This window comes from Rhincodon typus, chromosome 3 (genome assembly GCF_021869965.1).
Source record: "Rhincodon typus isolate 14 chromosome 3, sRhiTyp1.1, whole genome shotgun sequence".
NCBI lineage: Eukaryota > Metazoa > Chordata > Chondrichthyes > Orectolobiformes > Rhincodontidae > Rhincodon > Rhincodon typus.
Window position 1 is genome coordinate 103,877,499 of NC_063334.1, and position 12,543 is coordinate 103,890,041.

Consider the following 12,543-nt stretch of genomic DNA (forward strand, 5'->3'; position numbering starts at 1 on the left):
AGGGTCCAGACCCGAAACGTCAGCTTTTCTGCTCCTCTGATGCTGCCTGGCCTGCCGTGTTCATCCAGTTCCACACCTTGTTATCAATGGTTGAAGTACTTTTGCTGAAAAGAGAAATGTTGCCAATGCTTTTCAAAAGGAAAAGTACAAGAATGTCATATTTTGAATAATCACTCTTTACACTAATGGAATAAAAGGCTACTAAATGACTCTATATGGTTGAGGTGTTGTCAAAAAGAAAGCAACAGAGGTCTGTACCTCCCCAAGTCTCCCAGTAATTCAAAAAAGGCTTGAACAATTCAGACCATAAGATATAGTAGCAGAAGTAGGCCATTTGGCCCATTGAATCTATTCTGTCATTCAATGGGCTCATGGCTAATCTTATAGCCCTCCACTCTACTTTTCCCTTTTCTCCATAACCCTTGATTATCTTACAGATTAAAAATCTGTCTATTTTAGCTTTGAATACACTTAGTGTCTTTTGTTTGCAGAGAATAGACCCCTGTATATGAATGTATGTCGCTTAGTGAATAAATAAGGCACATTGTGAGCTCATCTTAAATTAATTGCTGATGTGGCTTTTAGCATAGTCAGTGCTGTTCAGCAAGCACTGTCTCATCACAGAATCATGTCTAGCACTAAGTGTTTTGTTTTGTGCCTGGTCAATATAGGCTGGTTGAGTGCATTCTGTACTTTCAGGAACAAAAACAGAAGCTGCTGGAAAAGCTCAGCAGGTTTGGCAGCATCTGTGAAGAGAAAATCAGAGTTAATGTTTTGGGTCCAGTGATCCTTCCTAGTCCGTACTTTGCCTACTATCAACAACTAAAAGAACAAGCTCCAGAACAAGCTGCTAGATTTCCTCCTTATATTCTCCACGACAATGTTTTGGGCAATCACAGTCAACTTGCAAATCAACCAATACCTTTTTCTAATGTGGTACAAAGTGTTGTGATCACTTGAAATTTGGCATTCTTGTGTTTGCCTCAATAAGTTTAAGAAGAAAAGCTTCAACGACATAATTCTTCTCAGCAATATTCATGATCTGTCCTACCAAACAAATGTATTTTTGTCTCTCCTCATTAACCATTTTTCATTGAGCAGTGTGAAAGCAAAGATTTTAAAGTGAACACACAGAGGCCCAAGCCAGAAAGTCAGAATGTTTCACCATACTCATCTAATTCCTCAATTTCGAGGAAAATCGTGTTGAACCAGTGGTTGACTCTTGAATACAAGCAACAACATCCTGTAACTAGCAGGTATGTATTCTTGGTTGAAATAGCTTCTGCACACAATTTATTCCAAACTCAAGTCCAATAACCGCTCTCTATGCATACGATATTTTTCAATTTACGTCACTAAGGAAGAAGACTCAAAATGGCAGGAGTTCAGGAGGCAGCAAACTCCACGGTATTTCAATAAGCACTTCATTCCTTAAGAGCTACATTTTCAGACAGAGGAGTACTTTTCAGTACAAAATACTCACCCCTTTCAGATTTCATACCTCAATTAAGTCAAGAAGAATCAGAGGCTTAAAAGAAAAAAGATAGAACAATTCCATTTCCACATTCCCATCTTTGAAGCCTTAGCCTAACAAGAATCTATCTACCTTTGCTTTAAAATATTTAATGATCCCCCAACCCAATCACCTTCTGAGGCAGAGTGTTCCAAAATCAAACAGCCCTCTTAAGGAAAAGTGTTCATATTTGTATCTGTAAGTTTGATCCCTAATTTTGAAACAGAGCCCCTTAGTTCTGGTCTCACCTACAAGAGGACAGATCCTTCTATGCTCGCCTTGTCCAGACCATTCTGGATACTTGAGACAAGTCACCTGGCATTCTTCTAAACTTCAGGAGAAACAAACACACTCTTTCCTCTTAACAAAACTCACTCATTCCAGATATCAATCCAGTAAACCACCTCTGAACTGCTGCCAACATAATTATATCTTTCCCTAAATAAGATCAAAACTACACACAGAATTTCAGATGTGGTCTCACCAATGCCCTGTATAACAGGTGCAGAACATCCTTACTTTTATGTTCAATTCCTCCTTTAATAAAGCATAGCATTGCATTAGCTTTCTTAATTACTTGCTGAACTTGGCATACTAATGTTTGTGATCTATGCACTGGAACACCTAGATCTCTCTGCACCTCGGAATTCCGCAGTTTTTCCCCATTCAAGAAATGCTGCTCTCCCATTTTTCCTGCCAAAGTGAACAACCTTGTACGTTCCCATATTATCCTCTATCTGCCAACATTTTGCTCACTTACTCAACCTACTTACTCAACCTATCCATTGGTTTGTAACCTCATACTTTCCTATCTATCTTTGTGTCACCTGCAAATTTACCTAGCAGACCTTCTCTACCCTCATCTAAGTCATTGATATAAATTTTGAAAAGTTGAGGCACAAGCCCATACTCTGACAGAATTACACTGATCAATTAAGAACAATCCATTTATGCTTACTCTGTTTTCTGCCAGCCAGCTATCCAATCTCCTTTGCAAGCCAATATGTTATTGCCTACATAATGAGCTCCTTCTTTGTACAATACTCCTTTATGTAGCACCTTGTTAAATTCAGGAAATCTAAGTACAATACATCTACAGGCATGTTACTACTTAAAAGGACTCCAATAAATTGGATAAACATGATTTCCCTTTCACACCTTGTTAATGTTAATCTTATGACTCAGTCTTTCCCTTACGCTATGATGGTAAATAAGGTACTAAAACACATAAAACTCTAAAATTTCCAATTCATTATTACCAAAAAGAACAGAAAAGTTGGCTTATGTTCCTAAGTGAATGTTGAAAATTAGAATTTCAACAATTAGCAACAAAAGGTTGGAATGATGATGTTGTTATGAGCCCTGCCCCTCCTCCCACTTTCTGTTCCTAAATGGGAAAGGATTGTGGTTGTTGAAGTTCAATCATCTCAGGCCCAGGGCATCAGTGCAGAAGGCCATCAGAGTAGCATAAGCATGAGCTGCTTCATCACAGGGTCAGAAGTGCAGGGTTCAGTTCAAATTGCAACCAATGCCTCAGATAATGAATCAGCCTTCATGCAGCTGGACTGGTATGACATTCCAGCACAGGATGTACAAAACTGTACTTTTCAATCTATTATTGAATTATTATTGAGTTAACAGACATTGTGTGAGACCATCTTTTACCTCTCTGGAAACCACAAACAGTCCCTAGAAATATCAAGGTCACCAGATCCAGATGATGCGATTCCTAAGACAGCACAGTGGTTTGTACCCTCTTGTCTATGTTAGTGTCTAATAAAGGTGAGCAAATAGCTCCCAGCACAAGGTAAGCTAAAAAATAACATTGTGGTAAAGTGATAGACAAGGGAGCAATGTACCTGCTTCCACCGCGCCCCCACCACTAAATCCTTCTAGACATTAAATGTCTAGGATTCAAACAAATGGTTGACGTAAGGCAAACAACTGGAAATCAATTTTATTAATGGATGCTTGGAGGTAGGAGGCAGTTCTCAACAAGAAGCTGCCTTCTTCAGATGAAGGAAGGAGAGGTGAAAGTTTCCTAACACTTCAGCTTGAGAGCAGTAAGTTGCCAGCACAAGCTGCAGATGTCAACACATTCTGTTTCACCTCTAGGTTCAGTATGCTGTTCTTGCCTATCATGGATTATACACCTTCTTGTTTATTTAACTTATACATCATACTTAAATTGTTGCTTCGCAACAATCTTATAAACTTCCTTAAAACTACTTAAATTCTCATCTACTTATTTTGGGAAATATGTGACTCCTGAACCTTAAAATGGCAAGGATGTTAAATACCATGAAACATCCATCTCCAACAAGCAAGAATCCATCCCTTCTTTATGTTCAATAGCATTACATAGAAACATAGAAACTATGAACAGGAGTAGGCCATTCAGCCCTTTGAGTCTGCTCTGCCATTCAATATGATCATGGCTGATCCTCTATCTCAATACCATATTTCCGCTTTCTCTCTATACCTCTTAATGTCTTTTGAATCTAAAAATATCTCTCTCTCTTTGCTGAATATATTCATGACTTGGCCTCCACATTGTTCATGATCGCAGTCCTCAATGGCCCACCCCATATTACTGTACAGGCCATCTATTTAAATCATGTGTCTATAACAACAGGTCAGAGGCTGGGAGCTCTATTGTGAGTGACTCATCTCCTGACTCTCCAAAGCCTCTACACCATCTACGAATGGCAAGTTAGGAGTGTGATGCGATATTCTCCATTTGTCTGGCTGAATGTATCTCCAACAACAACTGAGAAGTTTAACGTCATTCAGGATAAAACAGTACATTTGACTAGCCATCGGTCATCTTAATATTTAATTCCCCCAGCACCAGCACACAGTGCAGCAGTATGTGCCATCTACCACATGCTGTGCAGCAACTCACCAAGATTTTTGCAATAACCCATGACTCATGACCCACAGCAATGGGGTTGACTCTTTACTGTCCTCTGAACAAGTGCTGGCCTTGTTAGTGACACCCACATCCCACAAAAGAATAAAGGAAGAAAGTTATCTGACCACGTGCTACCGTAACAGATCTATGTATTTCTAGTTTGCGATGCATCTTTCTTTTAAGAAAAGAATTCTAATTTCTAACATCACAAGATGTGGATGGAGACCTGGAGATTTTGTGGAGGCAGAGTGCTTGTCTATACTTAAAGCAGGATAGATAGCTTCTTGATTCTATGGGTGAGATGTGCATCATTCTGAATTTTTGCTGCTCATTTTCTGACTTGCTGGTTTCATAACAACAGACGTAGAGGCACGAAGTCATAAAGCACGGAAACAGACCCTTCGGTCTAACCAGTCCATGCCGAATTTAATCCCAAACAAAACTAAAAACCGAAACAACTGCGGATGCTGTAAATCATAAATGAAAACAGAAATCCAAGTTAACGTTTTGGGTTGAATGACCCTTCCTCATAACTCTGACGGGTTCTGAGGAAAGGTCTCTCAACCCGAAATGTTAATTATGATTTCTCTCCACAGATGCTGCCAGACCTGCCGAGTTTCTCCACCAACTTCTGTTTTTGTTCCCAAACTAAACTAGTCCCACCTGCCTACTCCTAGCCCTCCAAACCTTTGCTATTTATGTACTTACCCAAGTATCTTTTAAATGTAACTGTGCCCTCATCCACTACTTCCTCAGGAAGTTCATTCTACACTCGAACCACCCTCTGTGTAAAAAAAAAATTGCCCCTCGTGTTTTTAAAATCTCTCAACTCTCACCTTAAAACATATGCCCCCTAGTCTTTAAATTCCCCACCCTGGGGAAAAGACACCTACCATTAACCCTATCGATAGCCCTCATGATTCTATAAACCTCTATAAAGTCACCTTTGATTATTATTGGAATGTGACATAGTGGCCACTATTTCTGCTGCCCAGCATTTGTTTAACCACACATGGAGCATTGCCCCGTCATCTGGGCATGTGAAAAAAATGCAAAACGTGGCTGGGGGATTATCCATTGTCTTTTCTCCAGCTGCTAAAATGAGCAACCGATCCTGACCGTCCCGTCGGATTTTACTGCCCACAGGACTCCACTTCCCAGCTTGTTCTTTGAAGCCCTATTAATTCCCGACCCTGCACTCTGCTACTCCCTGTCCTTCCTCGCTCCTTTTTAAAAGGAAACATATTAATGGTTTTAATGTGAAAATAGAATGATTTAGTCATGGTTACGAGGTATATTTGTGATTTCCAAACATGTACAGCTTTCAAAGCAAGGACAATTGTCATTTTGCACAGATAAACTCACCTTAAAGTCATGGCAGAATCAGAAAAGGACTGTGAGCAAAAGTCATTTTAAAATTAACTCGATATGGAAAGCAATTAATATACAAATAAGTGGATGGCGGAGTCATACTCTGTTCAATTTTCAATGTTCTTTCACGATTACTTCTATCAGGTCTCTGAAAATTGTCTGATTTTACATATAATTCTTGCTGTAACCTGCATTGTTATATATTATCAGAGCACACTACAACATGGTGGGGTGTTAGGGTGGAGGCATGGAGGGGATGAGTCACAACAGGACATCCTAAAATACAAAAACACTCCAGTAAAATACAAAATGCATCAGACATTAAGTCAAAGAAAGAAAGATTAATTCAATACACACAAATACACTTCAGCAATAAAAAGGAAAACAATTCCGCGTGTCTGGCATACACTTTCCCAATTCCCCTACCCTATGAGATGGTAAAAAGCTACTCCTGACAGGTGAACCACAGGATCGCTTAGACATCACAGGGCTGCGAGGAGGCTTACCAACAATAGCTACATCAGTCTTCAGTCCAGTCTGCAAGAGCCACAAAAGTGCAATCTGACTGCCTAGAGTTAAAGTTATTTTAAAAGAGCAGACCACTTAGGAAAAATATCAGAAATATGAAGGCACAAACATTCCGGCACAGAAATGCTGGAAACACAAAGTATGACTGGAATTGCCTAATCTAAATCAAATAAGATTATTGCAAAATATTTTTGGCTTCCAAAAGATAGTATATCAAGTTGAGCACAGATAAAAGCGTCAAGGGGCCAAAAAGTGACAGCAAAGTGAATGTGAGTGAGACTACCCTCTGCAGAAATTCTCATTCCTTTTTACACTGATGTTAGAATGGATCAGACTCTGGCTGAAAGCTTCAGGAACCCTTTAACTACACAACTGATGTAAAACAAAACTAATTCACACCAAAACTACAACGTCTTTGGAATCAAAGTGAATCATATCCTTGTCTTATTCAAAGCACATGTTGTCTGGGCTTTATGCTTTAAGTCATTCATATCACCAATTTAGATTGTTTATTTTGCCTACTACCTTCTTCTCAACAGGTTGAATCCTCTGCTAGAATATGATTCTGTGGCTATTGGCTGCTTTACTATCTCAAACAAATGGCCATCATTGATATGCCAATCCTGATAAATAGTCTAAACATGCTACTTGATTGGACACACCATTCTATACTCACCCAATGTTCACATGTTAGTACTTCCAACAGTAATCAATGGATCAGGAATAGAAACCCTGGTTGATTCAACCCACCCTAATCCAGCAGTCCCATAAACAAAGGTAACCTGCTAACTGTCTCCAGCCATTAATATCAATGAACAATAGAGTGAATCTGGGACTTCTCTAGCTTTTATGGTATGGAATTAATTTGTGGTGTGTTATGCTGTAGCCTCAAGGGCAGCTGGAGTAAAATGGCCCAAACTTATTTCTGTTACTGGCCATGCAGAGCTTCATTCCATGAGAAAATCCCAATTTAATACCCAGATCTCGGAGATGAAAGGAGAGTGCTTGCTATACAAGCAAAAGTACAAAGTCTTCAAACATTTATTTGCAAAATGATTTTTCCAAATTATGCAGGAGATACATGCTGATACTTAAGTGGGAGCTCAAAACATTTTGAATGATTGAATAGAATGTGGTGAAATGAGATTAATATCCTTTGAGGAGAGTAATGTTGTTTACAGGGATGCTTACAGTAGGTATAGTATGTAAAGATTCAATTTTCACAGATAATACAGCCACTTATTCTTTCAAATGGTTGTTCATAAAACCTTTTTACCCTCATTTAATCTAAAGATCATGGCTGTTTTCAGTGGTGGTCCTAAAAGCCTACTGGCGTATCTACATAAAAATAAATTGAAGACAAATTGTAATCTCTCTGTTTATTATGAGTAACCCAATCGATTGAAGATTCTAGCTGACAACAATTTTTGACTTTTCACCTTGTTTCCAATCATAAGCATGTTTCCTGTATTGAGCATGAGAGCTCTCTATGTGTGGAATCCTGTTGGTAACCTAAACCATTCTCATTATTCTGTAAATTTGTGCTTTTGGTTGCAATTTTGATTTCTGAGATTCCTGTCAAAATACTGTCAGCTTCAAGTCTGATTTCTGCAACTGCTTTCCGAGTCAAGTAATTCAAACCTAACAAATAGAAAATCATATTTTCTGTATCTGTCAGCAATTATGACATTATTAGGTTGGTAGCTATCACTTCATATTTATTGAAAACATATATATTTAATCCCTTCTTATTTTAATGTGATGTGGTAAAAAAAATCAATATTGGAGGTAAGAAAGAAAGCCATTAATTTATTTTTGTATAAAGCACTTTTTATTCGTTTTAATATCTCCTTGTGTTGGTGTTTTGAGCTATCTTGATCTCCTGAATTCCTCCTTATTCCTTAATTAACAATCACTTGGGAACAAAGACCTATTTCCTTCTAACCGTTTGCTTGCACTCATCAGGACAATTGGAAGAAATAGCAAGTCCAGGGGAAAATGAACGTTTATACCAAATGAGAAGAGCGTGTTGATTGGTTGCAAAGTGGACAATGATTTGCAGTGAAATTGCCATGGTGAATGCACCCATTAATATCAATTGAAAATTAAATGAAGGGCTTTGTTTAAAGTTTAAACCTGTAAAGAGTAAATCTGCTGGGTTTAAAGGTTAGCAGTTAACTGTCAGCAGGTATTAATGGATGCATTTTTCATGGCAATGCGTCTGTCATTTAGAATTGTTCTCTCATGCGGTATAAATGCTAGTTTCCCTTGATATTCTTGTGAAGATATTCTTGTGAATTGTCCTGATGTTTTCAAATTGAAATTAACGTACATGGGGCAGTGCACTGACAAAGATAGAAAACTAGTTGGTGGACAGGAAACAAAGAGTAGGAATAAACAAGTAATTTTCCAAGTAGCAGCCAGTGCTTAATGGGTTACTCAGGGATCAGTGATCAAACCCAGGTATTCACAATATATATTAACGATTTAGGGAACTAAATATACTACCTCCAAGTTTTCAGATGGATGGGTGGGTGAACTGCGAGGACAATGCAGAGATGCTTCAGTGTGATACAAACAAGTTAAGTGATTGGGCAAATGTATGGCAGATGAAGCAGAATGCTGATAGATGTGAGGTTATCCACTTTGGTAGCCAGAAGCCAGATCTGCATCGTGATAGTTTAAGAAAGGGGAAGTGCAACAAAACCTTGTACACCATTGAGAAGAAGTAAGCGTGCAGGTGCACGAGACAGTGAAGAGGGCAAATGGTATTTGTTCTTCATATCGGGAGGATTCGAGAATAGGAGCAAGCCTGGAATATTGTGTGCTGTTTGGTCTCCTTATTTGAGGAAGTATATTCTGGCTATGGAGGGACTGGAAACAAGGTTTATCAGACTGATTCCTGGGATGGCAGAACTGAGATATGTCAACAGACTGGATCTGTTAGGATTATATTCGCTGTAATTCAGAAGAATAAAGGGGGGATCTCTTTTAAACATATAAAATTCTAATAGGACTAGATAAGGTTAAATGCAGGAAGGACGTTCCCAATGACTGGGGAATCCAGAACCAGAGTTCACAGATTAATGATATTGTGGATGTCATTTAGGACTGAGATAAGGAGAAACTTCTTCACCCAGGGAGTAGTGAGCCTGTGGAATTCTCTGCCACAGAAAGTGCTGAGGCCAAAACATTGAATGTTTTCAAGAAGGAGATAGACATGGGATTTAATGTCTTAAAAGGATCAAAAGGTATGGGGTGAAGGTGGGATTAGTACTGAATTGGATCATCATCCATGAACATACTGAATGGTGGAGCAGGCTCAAAGGGCCGCGAAGTCTAGTCCTTCTCCTACTTTCTATGTTTTTATGAAAATATTCAACAAATTGTGTCTTTTTTCAGCAATCTGCAAATTCTTAATGATTGAATTTACCTACCTGTTATTGTAAAAAAAAATCTAACTTAGAATCTGTTTTAGCACCTTTCAAAATGTTTTAGCCCCTACCCATTTAAACTGATGGAAAGCCCTAGGCAGTGTTTCTATATCCCTGTTGGAAGTAGCATGACCTCTGCTTGCAGATGCCCAGGATACTGTGACCGAAAGCAACTACACCTCTCCATGGAGTGATATTGGTTACTATTCCAGCTCACTATTATGTTTTTATAAACTGGTTACCACCTTACAACACAAGATAAAAGCTTCTTAACCACAACATGTTGTGCAGTTCATTTCCAGGCATTTGAGTTATTTTATGCTTGATGTGATCCAAGTTACCTTCAACTTTGGAAACCTAACTTCCTGACTGGAAGATCTGGTGCAGAATGTGGGCCTTTGAGGGAGTTGTGAAGGTGAAGAGAAGGGTATTGAGGAGGAGATCTTTGACAGTGGGAATGGATATGCAGCAGGCATAAGTGTGGAAGGAGAAGCAATAGTTTTGTCACTTCCAGATGTTACCGTCTGTATATACAAAAAGAGAAGAGTTGAAAGAGAAAATAACAAAAAAAAGGACCAACTGTGGCAAATTACTTTCAAACTGAAACCAATGCACCATTTCTTACTTAATTGTCTACTGACTTGCATCTAACTTACAAATGTATTTCAGAAATGCTATTGTGGTAATCAACATAAAAACATGCAATATATAAATAGATAGATGTTTGAATACGTCCTAACATCAGGTATTAGCACACACCATTCATTATTTATAAACACACTGGCATGAATTTATCTCTATTCTTAAAGGTGAAGTCCCTTAGGTCAACAACTGCATGCTACTTTTGAGAAAAAATGAGCTAACTCCATGTTTAAGTTAAAATACACTTTAAAAGATTAAAACACAGTTTTTTTTCAGATATGAATTAAGTAATTGGCTAGATTTAGTAAATGAGAAGTAAATTATTTCAGAACGAGTTTCTTTCTCCGCGGTATTTGTACCTCATTTTCAATACTTGCTGCCTTCTGATCATCAGGCATAACTGGCTTCTTTCTATGTGCCTCTGGTGCGTTATAGGCCTCACTAGGATCTTCCTCTATAAAGAGTTCTGGAAGTTCCTTGTTTGGATGCCCATGGAAACATGTGTGTTTAATTTGATCACTCTTTGACTGGCTTCCATCAATGATTGACTGTAATTCTTCACAAAGTTCCTGCTCATCCCTGACCTGCAGCAATTTCTCTGGAGAGCTACTTTCAAATGGCTCTGTAATAACTAAAGAAACTTCCATAGTGTTGGGTGTTCTACCATTGAGGGAGGGAAGAATTTTGAATGTCTGAGGGGATTCCTGAGGTTTTTCTGCTTTCTGCTTTATGTGTGCATCATATCCATGGGGCATTGTGTGAAATGAAAAAATGGGTGAAGGTAAGACAGAATGGGACAATGGTTGACAAACTGGATGGTGAAGACTTTTCGGTGAACTGGGAAGATTCTTTGATGACGTGACTGGAATGAAATTACTCCATTTCTCATAGGAAGCAGTATTTGTTGAGGGTGTTGGGTCAGACTGATAGGACGTGACTGATAAAGTAGTAACTAAATCAGACAGCAGGCTGTTGGGAAAAGGAAGTGGTGTAGGTGCTGTAGTGTTGACTGGGGACAGTCCAACAGTCAGTGATATCCATTCATTGGTGGTTGCGTTGACTGCAGATTTATTTGGACAGGGTGAACGATGATGCCCGAGAACATGGGCTGTTGTATTGAGCCTTCGACAAGAAGCCAACTTAGAAAGGAAACAGGAAAAGTTTAGAAAACAAACTTATAAAGAACACAAAACAATGACAATGGAAAACAGCTTTCAATGACAGATTTCGAAGGTGCTGACAAGCGCTAACTCAAGCCACCTAACAGGATGTCTCTGCATTCATCAGTTTGTTCAGTTACCTGTGCCAGTTACTTACAAAAATCCCTGCCCATAAAAACTCGATTTTCACAACACCAGTAGCAAATTTAGAAAGGGTATATATTAAAAATTGTATACTAATAAGACAAAGCAACACTTCAACAGCACAATACATGCATTAACCACTGATCGAGCATTAGGCACAAATTGTGTTTACACTCAAAATACTAAACTTGCTTTGCTCGATCAGTGTTCTGTATGACAATACATTCAGCTGAAATTTTATGCATCTGATAGGAGAAGGAATTTTCTTAGTCTTAGACAATAAATTGGAAACTATTGCAAAAAAGAAAGCATCACCTCCTCTCGGCATCTTTCCTCAACTGAAAATCTATGATATATTACGAAAGATATGAAGCAAATATTTAAAATGTGTTGCACCACCACTGGTGTAGTTTTGTTTGTACATCACAATAATTATGCACGGCCCATGACATCCATGAAATTAGACAGTCTAAGTCCACAGGGCATAATCTCAGAATAAGTGGTTGCACATTTATGACAGAGATGAGGATGAATTTCTTCTGTCAAAGGATAACTAAATAACTGCACAGAGGCCGGTATCCTGTCACCAAGTCACCCTATATTTATAGGCACACAGTATATGGGCTTTGACCAGCCAGCTCAGAAGCTAGTCCCTAGACTGAGGAGACCTCCTCTTGTCCTATTTATATCTGCCAGCCAGGGCTCCTTCATTGGCCCAGGTTAACAACACCAATCAAGGATGTCATAGTCAATGAGATCCGCCTGGCCCTGGTTCCAATCACGACAGATAATGAGATAGTAGGAACTGCCGATGTTGGAGAATCTGAGATAACACGG

General features: G+C 38.8%; 2 protein-coding genes across 2 annotated transcripts in view; one reads left to right on the plus strand and one right to left on the minus strand.

The window, feature by feature from the left end:
• LOC125481939 (erbin-like) overlaps window positions 1-512 on the plus strand; it is a 193,217-nt gene extending 192,705 nt beyond the window's left edge. Inside the window, exon 8 of the mRNA XM_048593886.1 lies at window positions 492-512. Coding sequence (XP_048449843.1) covers window positions 492-512 — 21 coding nt within the window. The remainder of the gene's footprint in view (window positions 1-491) is intronic.
• A 10,210-nt stretch (window positions 513-10,722) lies between these two features.
• Window positions 10,723-12,543, minus strand: part of LOC109919526 (toll-like receptor 3) — a 20,953-nt gene continuing 19,132 nt past the window's right edge. Inside the window, exon 5 of the mRNA XM_048593896.1 lies at window positions 10,723-11,541. Coding sequence (XP_048449853.1) covers window positions 10,723-11,541 — 819 coding nt within the window. The remainder of the gene's footprint in view (window positions 11,542-12,543) is intronic.